This window comes from Prionailurus bengalensis, chromosome A1, assembly GCF_016509475.1.
Source record: "Prionailurus bengalensis isolate Pbe53 chromosome A1, Fcat_Pben_1.1_paternal_pri, whole genome shotgun sequence".
Classification (NCBI taxonomy): Eukaryota; Metazoa; Chordata; class Mammalia; order Carnivora; family Felidae; genus Prionailurus; species Prionailurus bengalensis.
This window is the reverse complement of record NC_057343.1, coordinates 160,997,367-161,011,771: the sequence shown is the minus strand read 5'-3', so window position 1 is coordinate 161,011,771 and position 14,405 is coordinate 160,997,367. Positions and strand designations below refer to the sequence as shown.

Below are 14,405 nucleotides of genomic sequence, written 5' to 3'. Positions count from 1 at the left end.
TATCCTTGAATAAGAGACATACTGTTATTGGTAGCACCCAAAGTGAAAATTTATAGTCTGATATATAAATGTATATCTCATTGGGGAGCCTGGGTGACTTGCTAAAGCGTCTGACTCTTGATCTCGAGGTTGTGAGTTCAAGCCCTACACTGGGTACATCCCCTGGGCATGGAGCCTCCTCAGAAAGAAAGTATCATATTTATATATAGTTACAGTATGCACAAATACGTGTAAATATATACTCTTATAAGAAAGAGTATTTCCTCTTTAGGATCCCTAGAATCTGAATCTTTGGCACTGCTAAGGTGTAATCTTAAGTTTATCGCTGGTATAAATTAAATACTAGACTTGAAAGGTGGAAATTTTCACTTCTAAAATCACATTTTTGTTTTACCTACTGTACCATTCTAGATTCCCTGGGTTTAACTTCTTGTCCTGTTTGCTTCTACTCTGTATCCTAACTAGAGAAGGTTGATCAGTGAACCCATTTATTCATTCCTGCTAATTCCATGGCATGCCCTAATAGGGCTTCAAATATTATTCATGCACTTTAAGTATGATAGTTCCTACCGTAGGTTTTTCTCCTCCTTATTTTTGGGTGTTCACATCCCTCCAATCCCTAATAATATTGGAGACATTCAGATAAGCTACTCTTGTTCCTGTCTTCCAGCTCACTTATTTGTACATATCTCTAGACTTCATTTCTGTGTCTTCAGGTTTACAGGCTGGCATTACTTAGCATCTTTTTAAGATTAATCTTTCTGTTTGTGACTTGGTTCTTCTTAACCTAGCCTATCTATTTTCTATTAATTTTTTATTTTAAACCCCTCTCTGTTGGGTAGAAACGGGAAGGTAGATGGCGATATGCTTTTGCTTTTCTGAGGTGAAAATGAACTCTTTGAACTGCTTCCTTTACCTGCTCATTACTGAGTTTGGTGAAATTGCACCTCTTGCCTCTTTTCTTTGCCCACATTTCCTCCTTGGCTTTCTGACTTATTCATCTAACTGCCTTAAAGGAAAATTTCCTGTTGTGCCCAATACATGAATTTCTTCTTCACTAACCTTCATAATTGATCTTAAAATCTCTTGTATTATGGAGATGAAGAATGGAATAATTTTAAACATAGACTCTGGAGCCAGAGCTTACATGATTAGGATTTTACTACTGTATAAATTTTATTTGGGAATAGCTGTAATTATAAATTTAATGGCCTTTTCTCAGTCTTCATTTTCCTTCACATCCTTGCCTAATTTAACACCTTATTTTGTGCCTTATTGATCTGTCTCCTAAATGTGAGTATAATTTAATAGTCAAGAATGAATACAGAGTTCCAGGTCAGACCTGGGTTTGCCAGATGTTATTTCAGTCTGAACTTCAGTTTTCTTCAATACAATAAATAGTATTTATTGCAAAGGCCTACTACTGGAATCAAAAGAGGTGCCTTTTACACAACACACAGCTTCTGATACATCGTAAGTACTTTATAAATATTTATTACCATTGCTCCATTTCCCATCTTCAGGCCCTGGCCTTATTGCATGGATTTTTGTCATGAATTCCTCCTTTTTTCTTATCCCCTTCCCCCGCCCCCCAATCAGTCAATGAACAAATGATACTGGTCTAAGCAAATGATATTGGCTCTGCCATACTGCTTCAAGCTACAGCCATCTCTTCCCTGGATTCTTTCAATAGCTTCATAGCTGTTTTCACCATTCCCACTCTATCCCCTGCTATACCCTTTTCGTTCCTCAGTGCATACTCCCCACAGCAACCAGAGTGATAGCGACTGTCAGGGAGAATAAAGTCACCCCTCTTATTTTTTACCTAAAATCCTTGAGTGGCTTTCCCTCTCACTCAGGATTAAAAGATTCATAATTATAGGCCAAAAGATGCTGCATCTGATTTATTACTCCCATCATCTCTGCTACTTCCCTCACTTAGTAGGTCCCAGCCACACTGTCATTTATACTGTTCCTTTGAACATAAAAATTTTAGAACTTCCTCTGCTCACCATGGCTTACTCCTTCATTTTCTTTAGATGTCTGCTCAAACATCACTCTTCTCTGATACTGTATATGAAGTAGAAACCTCTCTACTTTTTCTTGCTTTCTTTTTCTTTATCACAGTTGTCACCATACAACACATAGTCTATTTATTTATTGGCTGTTTTCTCCTACTAGAGTACAGATTCCACAAAGGCAAGGTGTCTTTTTATTTACTGCTCTGTTTCCTGAGTCTAGGACAATGCTGAGAACAGGGTATGCAGTCAAATGACATACACTGAATGAATCATTTTCTAGCAGAATATAAACTACCAAAATTGAACAAGAAGCAGGAAATGTAGAGAACAGATACAGTAGTAATGCTAAAAATTAGAAAGAAAAAGATTTCTTTAAAAAAAAAAATCAGGCCTGGCTGAGTTATAATTTTAAGTAAAAAATATTTGATTCTAATGTTATTTAAGTTATTCCTGACAAAAGTTGGATAACTTCCAAATGATTTGGACAAATAGGTCAGTAAAACAGAATAAAATCCACAGAAACAATTCCACACATAATATAGACAGTTAATTTATAATAAGAGTGGCCCTTCCACAGCAACAATACAAGGATTTTTTTTTTTTTTTTAATGTTTATTTATTTCTGAGAAACAGCACGAGTGGGACAGGGGCAGAGAGAGGGGGAGACACAGAATCTGACGCAGGTTTTAGGCTCTGAGCTGTCAGCCCCGAGCCCGACACAGGCTTGAACTCACTAAATATATTGTCTGTAATTGATCCATCCTTAACATTCCTGAACTAACCCAACTTTACTACTTGTAAATTATTATTACTAATCATTGTTCATTTTAAATTTGTTTTACATGTTAATATATATTAATATATGTTAATATATATAAATTAGTTTGCTTTTTTAGTGATATTTTCATTCTACTTTTGGTGTAAGGTTATAGTTTGTTTTGTTTTGTTTTTTAAATCTTTTATTTATTTTTGAGAAAGAGCGAGCAGGGGAGGAACAGAGAGAGAGAGAGAGGGAGACACAGAATATGAAACACGTTCTAGGCTCTGAGCTGTCGGCACAGAGCCCAAAGTGGGGCTTGAACTCACAAACCTTGAGATTGTGACCTGAGCCAAAGTTGGATGCCCAACCAAATGAGTCACCCAGGCGCCCCTAAGGTTATAGTTTTTATTGCACAAATTGTATTTTAACTGAATCATCAATTTTTGTTATGTCCTCTTTTTATTAGCATGCTAGTGATACGTAGGGTAAGGAAAAAGGTTGGTTTCTATCAAGTATCCCCAACTCTTTGAGTAGCCAAAATATGGTAAGAGCAAAATTCATTAGTTACTTTGTTTTGTCCCAAAGGTTTAGAAGAATAGATAATTTATACTTATAGGTCAATTGATTTTAATAATTTGACAGCATATTTTATTTTATAAAAGATCCTCATATTTTTACATTTTGTTCTACATTAGAGTGAGTCTAGGGTATTAAGTTATAGTCTGAAATATTTTATTTTTTTAACATTCTGTGTTTTAAGACTGCTTGATGATGATTGGGGCGCCTGGGTGGCTCAGTCAGATAAGCACCCAAGTCTTGGATTCAGCTCAGGTCATGATCTCAACCTTGTACTGTCAGCATGGAACCTGCTTGGGATTCTCGGTCGGTCGGTCTGTCTGTCTGTCTGTCTCTCTCTTTCGGCCCCTCCCCCACACAAGTGCACATTCTCTCTTTCTCTCTCGAAATAAACTTAAAAAAAAAAAAAAGACTGCTTCATGATGTGTTGCAGTGCAGAAAGTAACCATTTTTACAGAAGGTAAATTAATCCAAAGCTTTTACATGCACAAAGGTTGAATTTAAATGATAATGAAAAACCTTACTTTCTGAAGAAAATCTGAGGGGAAAAAAACCCTGATATTTAAGAGCTGTGAGGCGAGCTTTAATGCTTATTTTAACATCAAACAGTGCTATATTTACTCATATAGATATCATTGAAAGAAGTAGATCTTTGTTGAATTCTTATTTTTAATACATGTTCTTATTTTCCCATTTTAAAGTGTAAAGAAAGAATGAGGCCTGTCAAAGCAGCTTTGAAACAACTTGATAGGCCTGAAAAAGGCCTTTCAGAAAGAGAACAACTGGAGCATACTAGACAGTGTTTAATAAAAATTGGAGACCATATCACAGAATGTCTGAAAGAGTATACAAATCCTGAACAAATCAAGCAGTGGAGAAAGTAAGTGATGTACTTTTCAGGAAATGTTAATTTCCTAAATTGTAATTATGTAACCATCTAATTGTCTTATATTTCAGTTTATTTTTCCTATTCTGAAGTTTAGATAACAAAATACTATTTAAAGAAGTAATCTGAAGGCGATTGTTTTCATTTTTTCCCTTTAAAGCTTTTTATTTATGAATGATTGCTTAATTCACATCATGATAAGGCACAGGTGGCACCTCTGTCATTAAGAAATAGTCAACATTGTTTCATTAAAATTCAGATTGCATTTTATTTTTAAAAATCTCTGCACTTCACCAAATTATTGTTAGTAATATCTTTAGTTTGCATTTCCAAATAAACAGATTTGTTACATAAATTTAGCAATTCATCTTCCAGGTGTGAGTATATAGCCTTGTAAGAATTAATATTCTCAAACAGTGTAAAATGCACACTTTTATTTTCCCTTTTATTTTAGAAGCAGCAGCACGGTTGATCTTAAAATTTTAAGTCTGAGCTGCTGTATTATACAAATCACTTAATGATTACCAGATCAGATCAGTGTTAAGCCAAACTGCAAGACAAGTTAGGAATACTATAAAATGACCATAAACCAGTCCTGTCAGTTTATTAGTCTGCTGATTTCTTGCTTTATGCAGTGCAGCTACATACCAAAGCAAAAAACTGTAATGACATATTTCTGAAGGAGTGATGATTAAAGTTAAAAAAGAAATTCTATCCTTGTCCCCTTTCTCCTTAATGCACATTATCTGATGGTGTCTTTACTCAGACTACTAACATAGCTTGTTTCTTTTATACCTAATATAAATCATAATATGAGTCCCTTTTTGACTGGTAAATTTACATATTTTTGGTTTCAATAAGATGGATTACTGCTTTTTTGCTCTAAAAGGCTATAAAATTAAGGGATTTGGAAGAGAACTAAAACAATGTTTGGTTTTATTTGGAGTCTTACCCAAATGGGGACACCAATTTGGCTCAGTGGGTGGAGCATGCGATTCTTGATCTCAGGGTCATGAGTTCAAGCCCCACGTTGGGTGTAGAGATTACTTTAAAAAAAAAAAAAAAAAGGTTGGGGTCTTAGCCATATAAAGTTTTTATTTTATTTTTATTTATTTATTTTTGAGAGAGAAAGCACAAACAGGAAGGGGCAGAGAGAGGGAGACACAGAATTTGAAATAGGCTCCAGGCTCTGAGCTGTCAGCACAGAGCCCGATGAGGGGCCCGAATGCCCGCAGTGGAGATATGACCTGAGCCAAAGTCAAAGGTGCAAACAGCTGAGCCACCCAGGCACCTCCATATAAAGTTATTTGTTTATTTATTTATTTATTTTTTAATTATTGTCAAGTTAGCTAAACATACAGTGTATACAGTGTGCTCTTGGTTTCGGGGATATATTCCCATGATTCATCACTTCACATACAAAACGCATTGCTCATCCCAATAAGTGCCCTCCTCAATGCCCATCACCCGTTTTCCCCTCTCCTCCGTACACCACCGCCCCCATCAACCCTCAGTTTGTTTTCTGTATTTAAGAGTCTCTTACAGTTTGTAGAAATAATCTCTTTAGACTTTGTTCTATGGAAGGCTAAGTATATGTGTATGTGTTTCTACCTAGGGGATAAGGATTCCATGAAAAAGCTAAATATTTTCTACCAAACTGATTACCTGTTCTTTTTCTAGAAACCTGTGGATTTTTGTATCTAAGTTTACGGAGTTCGATGCAAGAAAATTACATAAGTTATATAAGCATGCTATTAAAAAACGGCAGGAATCTCAGGTAAATTGATGCATCATATTTTTCCTTTAATTTATGTTATTAAAACTGAGACATTCTTTCTTGTAGAATAATTAAATTAATAAATGTAGGAGGAATAAAGGAAATACAGAATCACTGTCAGACCACAATAAAAGTTGCTGCAGGTAGATGTTCTGAAGGAAACTAAAATTAGTGGGTGAGAAAATAAGATATTGGCATTGTCTAAAAGTATCTCATCTAAGATGTTTATTAATTACAAAGAGAAAAATAATGACTTTATAGAAGAGAAATCTGCGTACACCACCTTAAATGGTGAAGGGTAACATCAGCTAAAATAAGACCTATCAACATCATGAACCATCAGTATAGTGCGCTAATAAGAAAGGTATATCACTTCTGTGGAATTCTTGGCAAAAATGTATTACCTTAATTTGATCATGTGAAAATACCAGACAGACCCCAATTGAGAGAGGTATTCTACAAAATAACTGTCTTACATTTCCAAAGTGTCAAGGTCATTGAAGACAAAAAAATGTAAAAAGCTATTCATTAGATTAGAGGAAACTAAGAAGATAAGAAAACTCAATGTAATACGGAGTTCCAGATTGGATCCTGGAACAGAAAAGGGATCTTAGTGGAAAAATGTTAAAAATTTGAACACAGTTTCTAGTTCATTTCATAGTATTGTACCAGTGTTAACACTTAGTTTTGATTATCATACTGTGGTGTTATGTGAGATGTTAACATTAGGAAAAGCTGGGTAAACGGCATATGGGGACTTTACTGTTTTTGCAGCTTTTCTGTAACTCTAAAATTATTTCATGGTCGAATTTTTTAAGAAAGTCTGTTTTAAAAAAAAAATCTGCAAGTGATGCATTTATACATGTGTATGAGAACTTCTTTCAGCATCAGGATTTCCGTTTTGGGGTCTTTTTTCTTTTTCCTATTTTGTAAGGGTATTTTAAGCCACTTAAAAGATTCTTACCTATGTGCATTTATTTTAGCAAAATAATGACCAGAACAGCAGCCTGAATGCTCAAGTAATTAGAAATCCAGGTAAGTGTTACTAATTGTTTTAGAAAGTAAATTTAAAAACTGTTTTCCTCTTTCAGGTTTGTTTTAGATAACACATACTCAGGTTTTAATATTGAATCTTTTATCTTAAACAATAACTTTAGCTTATTAACCTTTCCATAAATCAACCTTTTTTGCCAGTTTCAAGAAATGATAGAATAATTGTTAAAATGAATGTATTTTTAAACAATATTTAGAATATAATGTATTCTGTCTGTGCAAGAATCACAGAAGTATAGTCTGAGAAGGAAATGGTCTCCAGATTGTTTCAGTTGTGGTTTTTCACACTTCAGAATACAGTAACTCTTTATAAGACTTAGCTCTGCCTTTATAGACCGGTTCTGAAGTCTTTAACAGTATTTGGCAACTGATTTTGTTTATCCGGATTTGAAATAAGAGTTCTTATAATCTAGCAGCAAAGTTACTTTTGTTTACCATGTGTTTTTTTTAAGTCATTAACAAAAGCCGTACTCTTTTATCTAACAGATGTGGAAAGATTAAAAGAGAATACAAATCACGATGATAGCAGCAGGGACAGTTATTCATCTGATAGACACTTATCTCAGTATCATGATCATCATAAAGACCGACATCAGGGAGATTCTTACAAAAAGAGTGACTCTAGGAAAAGACCCTATTCTTCCTTTAGTAATGGCAAAGATCATCGTGACTGGGATCATTACAAGCAAGAAAGCAGGTAAACTGAATGGTTTTGTGGTTTTGCTTATTTGTGTCCTTCTCTTTTTGACCTTTATGTACTCAATTTGACCTTACCAGCCAATTCATTATTCAGGTAATCAGAACAGATCTTATGTGAAATTAATTTGTTTACAAATTAAAAAAAAAAACGGATATAGAGTACTTTTTGTTAGTATTAAGAACCGAATTTCTCCAAAAATTTTTTTAGTTACAAAGTGTGCAGTAAGAGATGAAAGTATAGGGAGTTCTGTATAAGTCATAGGATTCATTTTTGTTGGTTTTAGAGGATATTGGCTCAAATACTCTTCAAAATACAATAACAGAGTAAAATTAAAGCTTGATGGAATATGACTGAAATTTGATGAGCAGAATTCTGTGTTCTATTCCACTAGAAAACTCCTAGGGGAAAAATTAATTTATGTGAAAACACCCTACTGAGGATAAACTTAATCATGGCAGTCTGGGGTAGTCCTGAAATCAGGAAGTTTTCTCTGTTTAGTATTGTTTTGTTGTTTTTTGAAGCCTTTAAGTAGTTAAACAATCTGAATATAACAACAGAATACATTTTATTTCATAAAGGAGTATTTTCATCAGTTAGTTATAATTAAGAAAAGCAAAAGAAAAAACTGAGAAGAAAAAAGATCAGAAATAGAGGAATTAGATTTTCTTCGCATTTTAGTTGTGCTTACTTTAATCATTTCTTCTCTATGATAGAAGTGCTGTCACATAATAAGTATCAATTGTAGAATGGCTCTTATAATTAGAAAAGGGCACAAAATGCAAAGCCCTGTTTGTAGCAGTAAATACTTATACTTTCACAGACTTATAGAACATAATTCATATTTTTTTTGTAACAAGGACTTTTCCCCAACCAGTGAAAGTTCTCTTCTACAAATTAGTTCATAGACTGAATTTTAGAGGTTTTTATTTTTTCTGCTTAGAGTTTCATAAAAGGCTCTAATTTCAAGGGTATTCTATATCGTTATCCTAACCCCCACTTCCAGATAATTAAGATGCATTAATACAAATGTCCCATAGAATAAAAAGTAACAATCAGTTGAAAAATGGGCATGTGAGCTAATTGAAATAAGTTAGAGAAAGACAAATAGCATTAAATTTCTCTTGTATCTGGAATAAAAACCAAAAACAGTGGACAAACAGAAAAGCAAAAAAGACTCATAAAGACAAGAGAACAAACTGGTGTTGCCAGGAGGGAGGGGATTGGAGTCAGGGAGATGGGTGAAATAGGTACAGGAGATTAAGAGGTACAGATTTTCAGTTATAAAATAAGTCATGGGGATATAAAGTACAGCTTTATCGTAATAACTTTGTATGGTGACAGATGGTAACTATACACTTACCATGGTGAGCATTTCATGATGTATATAATTTCATATCACTATGTTGTACACCTGAAACTAATATACTGCATGTCCATTATAGTTTAATTAAAAATAAAATTATATTAAGTAAATAATTAAAAATGGGCATGTAAAATTAGATGGTATCTGAGGTTCTCTGTATGGTTCACTTTAGTTTTGTGAATTGAATGATTTTTCCACAGAGGCATGCAGAGACAGGTCCAGTGACTTAAGCTCACTGAGGAGGTCTTGTTGTGAAACACAGAGCTTCTATACAATTTAAAAGGATGCCTTAAAGTATTTTTCTATTTTATTTTTTTAATACTTTTTCTATTTGGAAACATTTAATTTCCATCATTAATTTAATCCCTAATTTCTCTTCCATTAGGTATTATAGTGATAGAGAGAAACACAGAAAACTGGATGATCACAGGAGTAGAGATCACAGGTCAAATTTGGAAGGAAGTTTAAAGGACAGATCTCATTCTGATCATCGTTCTCATTCAGACCATCGGTTGCATTCAGACCATCGGGCAAGTTCTGAATATACACACCATAAATCTTCCAGGGATTATAGGTATCACTCAGATTGGCAGATGGACCACAGAGCTTCCAGTAGTGGCCCCAGATCACCACTAGATCAGAGGTCTCCTTATGGCTCCAGATCTCCATTTGAACACTCAGTTGAACACAAAAGTACACCTGAGCATACCTGGAGTAGTCGGAAAACATAACAAAAACTGATACTTTTTGTCTTTCTGGACTTTTCTTTTAGCCATATATCATAAACCAACACAGTAATTGCCTTACATGACTTGAAAGATATAAACAGATCTTCTATCAGTAGCAGTATTGTTACTTCTTTCCAGGATGCAAGGTCTATTATCCCAACAGAAGAGAAAATATTTTTATATTTAAGGATTATGCTGCACTGTACTACAAATACTGTAGTACTTTTTTTTTTTTTCTTTTTTAAAGAAATGGAAAATGTTTACTATTACAGGGACCTCAACACTGCCCTTCCATATAGGCTGGATAAAACTGTTTTTAAGTCAGTGATTTTAGACTGACCTCCATTTAAATTATGTTTGTATATGAACTTTACTCTGACCTGTGATCATGTTTCAGGAAGGAATGAAAGAGAGTTCTTTTCTTAATAAAGAAAAAACACTCAAGGACTTTGTTCACTTTCCAAAGCTACTTGTTTACATTGTACACTGCGACCACCTTGCCGCTTTTCATCACAAGCTTGAATATTTAAATTCTGTACTTATATCTGTAAAATAGCCAGGAATTTCCTGTTTGTGATCTGTTATTATGCCTTTTTACACATACACACACATGGCTGTAAATTATTGTAAATGGATTAAATGAGCTTTCCTTACTTCCTTTCCCTGCTCAGGCTTTTTTTGACTGTTCCTTTCCCTACCAACTCAGGCCTTCTTATCATTTAAAAAAAATTATCAGTGTAATAACACTTTTTAATGATTTGTCTTGATGGAATCATTGTTTAGAATGTAAAAAATGGGGAAAGGGGCCACTTAATTCCATTAGTCTCTTTTTATATTGACTATTTTATTAGATAAATGTTATTTCTTTCATTTTTTCTTTTTTAGTAAATATTGTGTTTGTAGTAACAAAATGGTGAGATAATATGTAAAATCTAAACTGCATGCTCTGGAAACATTTTTTTCAGATGCATTTGGTTTAAAAGGGTAGGTGTATGAACACTTCAGAATCCAAAATGGCCAAAAGTTATTGTAAAATCCATTTGTTTTCCCTTTTCATGTGGGCAATAATGTCAAATGTGCTATGCAGCCAGGTAACATTTTAGATAAACTTGATTGACTTTTAATATAAACTGTTACAATGCACACTGATTGTATATAAAAACCTTATATATGACAAATTAAATTTAAGAAAAAGGATATGTGGGCTCCTGTAATTTTCTGCTGCATTCTTACTCGCTCAAGCACTTAATTTTTTTTTTTTTTTTTTTTTTTTTTTTTTTTTTTTTTTTTTTTTAAGTAGTAACATTTAGCTACCAGGCAAAAGGTATTTTGGTAAGCAGTTGAATATTAAGTGTGTGGCACTACAAAACTAAGTCTATTTTAAAGACTATATGAATCTATGAAGTAAAATTAGATCATAGAAATCTTTGTTGGTTTCCTGCAGATTTTATTTCAGAATGCCTTATATTTATTCACAGATTTTTATTTTGTTATATTCAGTGGGAATTTTTGAACATGTGACACATTCTTGGATGTGCGCTGTGATGTAACAAATTTGAATCTTAACTTTGACAAATATAAGTATATTGGTATATGCCTATAATAGTCTTTAAAGTGTCCCATGTTGATTAACTGTGGGAATAATCTACAGAAATTTGTCCATAGATGGATGTATTTTTTTTTAAACATTTTAATTTTTCCATTAAAGTCTAAAATTTTATGTGAACAAAGCTTTCCTTTTTTTTTTTTTTTTTTTTTTGGTGATCCCTCTTTTAGTTGCCTGAAGAACGATAATCTGTTTTTTCCTGGCATATCAGATAACATAGGAACACTAACTCAATTTTTAAATGTCAATTTATAATTAAATTTAAAAGTGATAAAACATAGTGCCGGTACACATTTTTAAGCTTTTCCACTTTTTCCATATTTAATGTAAATGATTATTCCACAAGATAGCATTTAACACAACAAGATAATGCTTAACGAAGTTATAATATTGACATAGTAAAAAGATCAGGGTTGCATTTTTAATTCATCACTTTGTAGCTAGGATATTTGCATTATATCCTATTATACAAAATATCATAGAAGAACAATATTACATTTTTTGAGGCAATGGAATGGGCTCTTTCTTAACAATGCCATATTTAGTTGAATAGATCAATCACCTAATTAGCTGAGTGGAATGGAAAACCTAAAATTGTATGTAACATTAATTGATGGAAAATATGTTCATTATTTGTAAAAAGTCAGCAATCATGTAGAAGAGGAACAAGCCATAAACTTACTAAGACACAATGGAGAAGAACATTGGTACATAGATATAACAGGAACATTCTCTATAAAATATGCTTAAATTTTGTCTATTACATGCTCATTCTGCTTTGCTATTTATATCCATTTGTGTTTAAATTTTTAAGGGTGAGAGATTATGCATAGTACTGTACCAATTAACCCTCCACTTTAATAATATACAATAAATGATTTCTTATTAAAAGCAATGGCCTGTTTGCTTATAAAGAAAGTATTCTTTGTTCAGGGTATGTTAGAAAATAATTTTAGACTGGAAAGCTGTGGAAAACTGGAGTGTGAATGATTTGTTCACTAATTTCAGAGTGAGTGGCTTAATAAAACTGAAATTTTTATAGAAGTTGCATAAGACATGGTAGATTACAAATACGATAATTTCTGTAATTCATTTTTGTAGTTAAATTGTGAAAGGGTTGTATAGATACACTGATTTCACTTTCTTGAGATTTATCAAGACTATACAGTGGTATAAATGGCATAATTCCTATCTTCGTTACTCTGTTTCTGACTAGACAATGATCTTTAAGCCATAAATAATAATGTAGGTTCATAGTTGTGATATTTATTGTCAAGGGCTGTGGTGATTTGAAAGGGGGAGGGGGTTGGAAAAGCAACTAGTTTTTAAATACGGGCTTCATTTAGACTTACCCTGCTTCGTCTGAAATTTTAATGTGAACTCGTAAATGTGGCTTAATTATTAAAATTTTGAGTAGTTCATTACTTAGCAAATAATGGAATAATATTTTTAAGTGTTTCTAAATTGATGTCTAACATATTAATATAAACAACTATCAAACCCATTGCTTAAGTTTAAGACTTGATTTAAAAGTACAGATAAAACTATTACATATGTTGCAGCACCTTATGCAAGATTTATGAGCATGTTTAAGGGGAGGCAACTAGGTAATAGTACAACAAAAATATCTTGACAATGTCAGAATTTCTGTGTTAAAATTCTCATCTCATTTTAGACATTTAAAACAAACAATTCAATTGAAATTATATTTTCTCCTGACAATGACTGTAGTGAGTAATTTTATAGATTCTTTATGCTAATATTTTTCTTTTTTTTTTTTTCTCCAAGAACCTAATAGACTGATTTTATTAGGAAATCTTTGGATTCTTTTATAAAGAAAGACCTAAGGATAGGAATATTAGCTATGTTAAAGAATGAAAGATAAGATTACTTGGTAAAGTAGGATTAAAAAATACTTTCCAGACTGTTTCCAAGTATCTATACAAATTCTTCAATGGATCTTTATGTGCCACATTTTCTATCCTAAAAGGCTATTGCCATCTTGGCCTTAAGTTAAAAAACAAAAACAAGACTGGGGGTGCCTGAGTGGCTCAGTCAGTCAAGCATCAGACTTTGGCTCAGGTCATGGTCTCATAGTTCTTGTGTTTGAGCCCCACATCAGCTTCTATGCTGTCAGCATGGAGCCTGCTTAGGATCCTCTGTCTGCCCTGTCTCTGCCCCTCCCCTGCTCCTGCATGTACTCTCGCTCCCCAAAACAAATAAACATTACAAAAACATAACCAACCTTTATTTGAGACAAGATTGGTAGTTCAAACTGAAAAATGAGTAAGATGCTTTTAATTCTATGTCCCAGTCTACATTTGAGTCTGGATCTAAATATTAAGTTGAGAAGGTATAAATAGCCTCAAAACAAAACCTGAGCTCATAATGCTTCTGTTAAATGAGCTAGGATGATTGCATTGATGCGTTGATTTACATTATCTGGCAGAAGTGGGAATTGCATTTTAATTTTATTACTGTAGGCTACTATTAGGTTTCCAGTCTGTAGATGAGCTGTGGAATTAACCTGGCACTCATTGTTTTTTCCTGTTACTACCTTTCAAAACTTTGCTTTGTTTCTGTTCTTCAATTTCACTCTGCTGAGTCTGGGTGTGGTTTTGTTTATTTATTTATTTTTGTTCAAGTCTTGTCCCTTGACCAGTTCTTTCTATTTTCTGGAAACCTGGTATCACTATCACAATATTTTGATTTCTGTCCTCTGTCTTAACAACTTTACTATTTTTCCTTCTCTTTCCATTTCTCTGCTTGGTCTCTTCAGCTTCAGCCATTCCCCAGAACTCATCTCCACTTAGGTATCTAATAGGTATCTACTCTTTTTCTTTATTTTTACTCATTTTAGAGAGCAGGAGCAAGGGAGTGGGTCAGAGGGAAATAGAATCTTAAGCAGACTCCAGGCTAAGCCCTACTGGGGCTT

General features: G+C 33.4%; 1 protein-coding gene across 3 annotated transcripts in view; it reads left to right on the top strand.

Moving 5' to 3' along the window:
• The window catches only part of CHD1 (chromodomain helicase DNA binding protein 1), a 77,568-nt gene extending 66,507 nt beyond the window's left edge, over positions 1-11,061 (top strand). For 2 of the 3 annotated variants that reach the window (XM_043594414.1, XM_043594403.1), the window contains 5 exons: positions 4,059-4,237; positions 5,924-6,020; positions 7,004-7,055; positions 7,560-7,770; positions 9,522-11,061. In XM_043594414.1, coding sequence (XP_043450349.1) covers positions 4,059-4,237; positions 5,924-6,020; positions 7,004-7,055; positions 7,560-7,770; positions 9,522-9,867 — 885 coding nt within the window. In that variant the 3' untranslated portion in view covers positions 9,868-11,061. Of the gene's footprint in view, positions 1-4,058; positions 4,238-5,923; positions 6,021-6,262; positions 6,575-7,003; positions 7,056-7,559; positions 7,771-9,521 lie in introns of those variants that run through there. The other variant, XM_043594424.1, reaches the window with a different exon arrangement.
• The last annotated feature ends 3,344 nt before the right edge of the window (positions 11,062-14,405 follow it).